The sequence below is a fragment of the Poecilia formosa genome, unplaced genomic scaffold (assembly GCF_000485575.1).
Source record: "Poecilia formosa unplaced genomic scaffold, Poecilia_formosa-5.1.2 Scaffold263, whole genome shotgun sequence".
Taxonomy (NCBI): Eukaryota; Metazoa; Chordata; class Actinopteri; order Cyprinodontiformes; family Poeciliidae; genus Poecilia; species Poecilia formosa.
Genome location: NW_006800202.1, coordinates 535,573 through 542,992, shown reverse-complemented (window position 1 = coordinate 542,992; position 7,420 = coordinate 535,573). Strand labels below are relative to the sequence as shown.

Here is a 7,420-nt window from a genome sequence, read left to right as displayed (position 1 = left end):
AGGACATCAGGCTGCAGGACACCAGGCTGTAGGACATCGGGCTGCAGGACATCAGGCTGCAGGACACCAGGCTGTAGGACATCGGGCTGCAGGACACCAGACTGTAGGACACCAGGCTGCAGGACATCAGGCTGCAGGACACCAGGCTGTAGGACACCAGGCTGTAGGACACCAGGCTGTAGGACATCGGGCTGCAGGACTTCAGGCTGTAGGACACCAGGCTGCAGGACATCAGGCTGCAGGACACCAGGCTGTAGGACATCGGGCTGCAGGACTTCAGGCTGCAGGACACCAGGCTGCAGGACACCAGGCTGTAGGACATCGGGCTGCAGGACACCAGACTGTAGGACATCGGGCTGCAGGACACCAGGCTGCAGGACACCAGGCTGCAGGACATCAGGCTGCAGGACACCAGGCTGTAGGACATCGGGCTGCAGGACACCAGGCTGCAGGACACCAGGCTGCAGGACACCAGGCTGTAGGACACCAGGCTGTAGGACACCAGGCTTCAGGACACCAGGCTTCAGGACACCAGGCTGTAGGACATCAGGCTGCAGGACACCAGGCTGTAGGACACCAGGCTTCAGGACACCAGGCTGCAGGCCGCAGCATCATCTGGGCTGGAGACGTCACAGGACGATGGAAAAGCTTCCTTAGTTTATTATCCAGCAGAATTCTTATCTCAGTCACTTCAGGGTCGTTTATCTGGATAACAGGGTCTGTTATCTTTAGCTGTTACTTGACCTGTTGGTGTAAAGTCCTCGTTTAAATGACGCCATATTTCATTTATAATTTTGCAGGTTGGCTGTCAACTCGGCTTTTTATTGATCTGTTATGATTCCCTCTTATAGTACACTGACAAAATGATTCTGTGGTGAAGTAAACTTCTCATAGCTGAATCTGTGAAATCAACAATGCAAATTCAAGTTGGTATCTTAACACAAGTATTTTAGCATTGAGATCAGAAATATTTGTTCAAGACATGAGACATTGTAATCTTTTTAAGTTCATCCACAAAACAAAAACAGTCTTGTTATCTTTACTGTGTTTCATTCGGTATCTCAAACAAAACTTAACTTTGCTTGCTGATTAGGTCATCACACTGTACTCAGATTTATTAAGCTAAGATTTTACAGAAAATCTAATTTACTGTTAAACAAGTAATTTATAGAAAGTTCAGTTTTGCTCTGTCTGCTTGACAAAATTAAGTTCATTTTACTTGGATTTTCTTTTTCATGTAACAAAATAAGTGCAGAACAGTTTCAGCTGATAAACATGAATAAATTATTCAAATAGTTGCCGTCATTTTTAAGCAGATGGAGCAGAATATTTCTATCAGTGAGCGCTGAGATCTGCAGCAGTAAAAGGCCGACTGTCAGCCTCTGTTTCGGCCCGTCTGTCGCTCCGGCGAATCGATACGAACCCGGGTTAGATGTGGAGGAGCAGATACAGGCCGGAGGGAGGCTGCATCGATCGCAGACTTATTCACCCTCAGTCCATCTCTGTCCTTAAACAAGCCAGTCAAAGCACTTTTAACCTGCAAATCTAATCACTCAAACGGAAAAGACTCTTGGTTTAATCACAACGTTATGAGTCTCATTTGGTAAAAGCTTCAAAAAAGCTTCAGTTATCAGAAATGTTAAAGATGTTGCATCAAAGAAAAAAGAGAAAGACAAGCCAGATTCTGTAATTTGTATCAATGTGTGGAACGTCTCTAGGAATATTCACAGAGTAGCTTTACAGATGGAATGATGGAGAGAAAACAGCGAGCAGATCAATGCAGCGATCACCGCAGTGATGTTTCTAATGGCTGAGGACAGACTCTCCAAGGCTTCGGTGGAGGTTATTTGGAAAAGGGAAAATCCCAGAAACCCCCTGAATGTTAAGGTGAAACAGAAATCCTTAAACTCAGAGAAATGATACGTCTGTTTGGTTAACAAGCTGCTGCTTTACAGGAATGTGGAACGAGGAATGAGTTTGTCTTTGAGATAAAATCTCTGCTGTGACTCAGCACAGATAACTGCTGTCTTTAAATAGATCATCTAATCGTGTTTCCTTTAAATGACCTCAGTATAAAAACTAATCTGACCAACAAACATCAGTTTAGTTTGAACAGCTTCGCTGCAGGGTCCAGACTGGAAATTAAAGATTTTATTTATTTTAGTAATTACGGCCAAAAAGCATAAGATGTCAGATAAACAATTATTATTTTTAAAGATAAGCAAAACATAATGCAGATTCTATTTTGTATATTTTAATAATTTTAATAAATTTTCCTTTGGAATAAAAAAAATAAAGAGAAAGAAAAATAAATTTAACACAATACAGAAAATCATACAGTAACGATAAAGGATAATCAGTAAAACCTGCTGATGAATATAAAGTTTAATGTTTTTAAATGTTTTTATTTAAAGTAGTGTTAAAGAAATCAAGTTAAACCTGCAGCTAAAGTATTAAACCTGAGAATATAAATATAAATGACAAATTATACAGCATATAAAACTGGAATAATGTTGAAGAATTATTGAAAATTATTTTACATGTTTCCTCAAAAATTTAATTAAATGTTATTTTCAGACTTTGTTCTGCAAATCATCAGATAAAAATGATTAATTGTCTTTTGGAAAATTAAATAACTGACAGTTGTTTTGTTTTACAGAAAATAAATCAGAACGATGGACAAAAAAAATAATTTTCATTTGTTCAGTTGTAAATTATGATATGGAAGAACATTCCTGCCACTTTGATTAAAAATGATAAAATACACAATATATTTTAATTACTATTATGATAATAGTGTTGAGTTTCAGTAATGTGTAGATTATAGAGAATAAAACAGAAGAAAATGTTTAAATTTTAAAGAGTTTAAGTTAAAAAAGCAAACTGCTGATTTAATGTGGATTCTGCATTTTAGGTTCTGAATTTTACAAACATAAATTATTTTTGCTCCAAACTTCCCCCCAGCAGATGGCGCTCAATGATGCCAAGTTGCCAACTGCCCAACATTTTGTTTTGCACATAAAAATGTTTTATTTCATTTTCTAGTGGAACCTTTAATTATTTTCTTTCCCGATCAATCCCTAAGCTGTTTCCGATCAGATTCCTGAAATGAAAAGAAAAACCTTCTTTTCTTTTCAGAAATCTCCGTTTCATTTTTACTAATAACCTTTTATTAATTTAACCAGATATAAGTGTTTCTGTTTCCAACGCTGCAGAGGCTGAAGGAGCTTCAGGAAGCGTCTTCACAGCTGCTGCAGCTCAAACTAAAACTGACTAAGACTTCATGAAACTGGATCAAGGTTCTGAAGGTTCTGTTGATGTTTTCAGATTAATCTCAGACTCTCTGTGACGTTGCGTTTCCTGGTTTTATCCGCCTTCGTTTCCGTTTTCTCAAGCTTTTACTCATTTACCTCCCGCCCCCATGAGGTCATCAGCTCAGGCAGTCATCTCTGGACTCACACCAACCAAACGGGGGACTTTCTGGCCTGCTGTTGTTGTTTTCTCTGGAACATTACAGCATTTCAGTTTTCAGCCATCAAAGGCTGGTAAATCTCACTAATGAATTCCTGATGAACACGATAAAGAAGCAGAAAGCTGCAGACGACATGTTGGGAATCACACAAAGCTGCTGCTGCCAGAGTCCAGCTGGTCCTGTGTAAATATTAACATTCAGCCAGAAAAAACGTTTAAGCGGGACAGAATGAGGACAGAATGAGGACAGAATGAGGGCAGAATGAGGACAGAATGAGGACAGAATGAGGACATCAGCGGGGACACGTTAGGGCGGACTCCTCTCTGAGGATTTAAAATCTTTTTAAACCAGATTGATTCCACTTTCTGACACAATTCAACCCAAAAACACCTTAATTATCCCAAAAGGAAATCAAATGTTGTTACAGCTCATGTTATCCAAGTCTCTTCAGAGGGTCACTGTTGATGCTGTGGGCAGGAAGGACCTCCAGTGGCAATCAACCAATCAGTTGTTAGCAAGCTCTGCTAATCCACCTCTTTTGCTTTTGCCGCTCTTCTTCAGATCTCTTAAACAGACAGGATGTGATTCTTAACCGTTATGATTGATTTGAACTTCCTTCAACCTCAGGAAGTTAAAATTATACATGTTCTAGAGGGCAATTTAATGAGAGCTAATGATTTTAGAACAAGATCTATATATTTATATTATTAATCTACGACATGTTAGGACAACTGTATAGAGAATAAAAAAGGAAAAGTAAGTTTTTGCCAAAATCTCTGAAATTTTGAGATTTATCTTAGAAATTTTTTAGAAAAAAGAAAGAGACCTTGGAGGTCCAAAAGTAAAAATAAAAATTAAAAATCTATTAAAAAACTCAAAATTTCTAAGTGAAAAATTTAAATTAAAAACTCTGAAATTTTTACATTAATTTGAGAAAATGTCTTGAAAAAACTTGGAAATTTCTAAACTTCAAAGTCTACATTTTTTCTGAGATTAATCTCAAAATTTATGGGTTTTTTCTTGCAAACTTTCAACTTTTGAGGTCAGAAACTTCCTTGTTCTTTTGGAAAATTTCTAGGATTAGTCTGAAAATTAATCTGCACACCTGCAGATAACTCAGGTGAGTTTTTTCATCTGTCTATAATAAAAAAGAACCAATAGACCTTAATATGCTGTCATATTATCCTGAGTCAGTAGAATCATGTTTTAATGCAATACCAGCTTCAATTTTAATAACTTTAATTTTTAAAACACTTAATTTTTCCAAAACTTTAATCTTCTGGATTTCCAACCTGGCAGGACCGGAGCAAACTGGATCGGTGGTTCTGACCTGCAGCCAGTGTCACTGAACAAATGTTTTAAAGCTCTTTATTGGATTAATCCACTCGGAGAGCAGCAGGGCGGTCGATCCGGCCCATCGGGCTGATGGGTAAATGCGTTATCCTGCAGGGGCCAGGATTGGCAGGCGCTGGCGGAGAGAGACATCCTGACACTGATTGACTTTCTGATGTTAGCCTCCATTCAGCCTGAATATTGTTTATGAAATATTGATATTGGCTGCTCTCTCCTCTTGGAGACTCAGCCTGATGGAAAGTGTTTCAGGCTGCAGGGAGATTTCTGAACCTGACTTTCTCCATGAGATATTTCTGATTTTCTCCACCTGGAAAACAGTTTAAATTAAACCTGCAGCTGGTTTCTGAACATGCAGCATGTGGATGTTCCTCTATTTAATGATTTATTAAACTCACTTTAAGTAGCAAACAGTGGATCCCTCAGGTTCAGTGTGCTGATAGCGCCCTCTGTCTGCCAACCACATCTAGCACCATCTGAACTCCATTATTGTTATTTCAGGAGCTTTCAGAACCTCAGATGCTTCAGCGTTTATCCTGGGTGACGGCCAGGATTGACGCGTTGCCACAGTGAGAGCGTTTTATGCTCCAGGATCAATAGCTGTTACCCAGGCAAAGCCCACAACCACTAATGAATCCTCTGGCTCTGTTTGCAGCAAACCGCTATCCTCATGTCTGCACAAGGCAGAGGAGGGAGAAATAAAACCTAAATACAGAAATTAAAGTAGATAAGTGTTTTGTGTCATGTGAATTGTAGCTGATCCCTGTCTGGTGACATTTCTGTTGTCTGCTCTCTGGTTTTCCTGTCTGGCTGTTTTACATTTTCTAATTTTTTCTCTAAAGGTTTAAAGTCTTCTTGCATCAAAAGCGTTAGTCACCTGTCTGGACTTTCTGACTTTGTGCCAACAAGGCAGCAGGTGTGCAGACAGACGTCACTCTGCAGCCTGAACATGTTGGATGTTCTTCCTGGAATGTGAAATATCACATTTCTGAAAACAACAAATGAATTGTTTAATTGTGGTAACATCTGTGTTGGTTTAAACCAGCTGAGGCTAATGCAGTTTGGTTTTTGAATAAAACATTACTTACAATCCTTACTTCACATTTCAGAAATAATTACTCTGTTATGTTTATTGCACATGTAAGAAACAGTTAAGTAACAGTCCTTTTGGGTTGTAAATCTAATTTGATGTTCTGCTGGATAGCTTTAAAAACCATCACTAAAAAAAGAGCGCCCAGCTGTCGCTAACGTCTGCTAGCTGTTGGTCATTCAGCTGCAGTGAAGCTGGAGGGAGAAAGGTGGAACGGATCAACCAATAAGATCTGCAGCTCCCTCTACCTTTTTGTATATTTTGGCCATTGCAAAATAAACTTAAAACTGAATAATTAATTTTTCTCTGATCATACGGCTGAAATGCAAAAAACTGTTATTTTTATGTATCATTACACCACTAATTACTTTGCTTACTTAAACCCCTCTCCTGACTGATACCTTTGTTGAGGAAAGTCAGTTTGAATATTTATTACCTCTCTGGAAACTGGTTGAATAATCTAATTGGAGTCCTTCAGCTAAATCAAGCTGAAGCTGGGACCATTAAACGTCACCAGTTTGACATCACAGATTAACGAACGTGAATGAGTCTTTCTTTCACATCTGACCAAAATTGTAACAAATTCTAGACGTATAATGTGAATTTATTTTGCTCACTTTTATGTGCAGACGCTTCTTCTATTCCTTCAACTTAAACATGAAAACAATTTAACTTAAAAGTATGTTTTGCTTTATTCTGTATCTCCGCAAAGCGTTTCAGAGAAAAATGAACCTAATCTTGATAAAACGTCTCCAGTTCTGCTTATGAAAGCTCTGATCAGCCGCCGTTCGTCTCAAAACGGAAACGTCGTTTAGCTGCTCTGTGCTGTTTATTCCTGATAAAACTGGATGGATTCTGACAGGGTTGATTTACAACAGAGAGGCTGAGCAGCTAAAGACCCTGCAGATCCACAGATATGAAATGATGACCACAAGCTCTGCATTATGACTGATGGCGTCCTGCTAAGCCCAGCAGTTTCCTGCTCGCCTGCAGGACATCAGCGCTGCTGTGGCCAGAGAAACGCTGACTGAAGTGTAAATATTAATTCAATTAGCTCCAGTCTCTGTTGCTGAGTTTGCACCACCTATTTAATACCGAACAAGCTCTAACAGCACCGCGTTAATCTCATTTGTGCAACAGGCACAGAAATCCGACTACACGTGTTTACACTCATTCACAGCTTGTTTTGTCGGTAATCGTTAAAAATCATCACAGCCACATTTCAACTGCTGATCATGCTCGAGTTTTTATTGTGAATGAAAAAGTGAAACATTCCTGCCCTTCATATTAATCATGTTTAATAGACAGAAGAAAATATTTCACTGCCTTTCATATTCAAACAAAATTCAAAAGAGAAACAACAGCAGCATAAGAAGACAGCAGTTCCAGTGTTCATCCAGAAAGTGAAAATTAATGCAAAGAGCATTCAGTTTCCAACAAACCCTGTAGGTCTAAAGCTGCAGTATGCAACTTTTATAAAAAATGTTTTCAAATATTTGTTCAAATTG

At 38.9% G+C, this 7,420-nt stretch overlaps 1 protein-coding gene across 1 annotated transcript in view; it reads right to left on the bottom strand.

Annotated features, from left to right (window-relative positions):
- LOC103150832 (keratin-associated protein 12-2-like) overlaps positions 1–615 on the bottom strand; it is a 2,442-nt gene extending 1,827 nt beyond the window's left edge. Inside the window, exons 1-2 of the mRNA XM_007570582.1 lie at positions 593–615; positions 6–506 (exon numbers count right to left, since the gene is read on the bottom strand). Of these exons, the coding sequence (XP_007570644.1) occupies positions 6–506; positions 593–615 (524 nt within the window). The remainder of the gene's footprint in view (positions 1–5; positions 507–592) is intronic.
- Between the last annotated feature and the right edge of the window lie 6,805 nt (positions 616–7,420).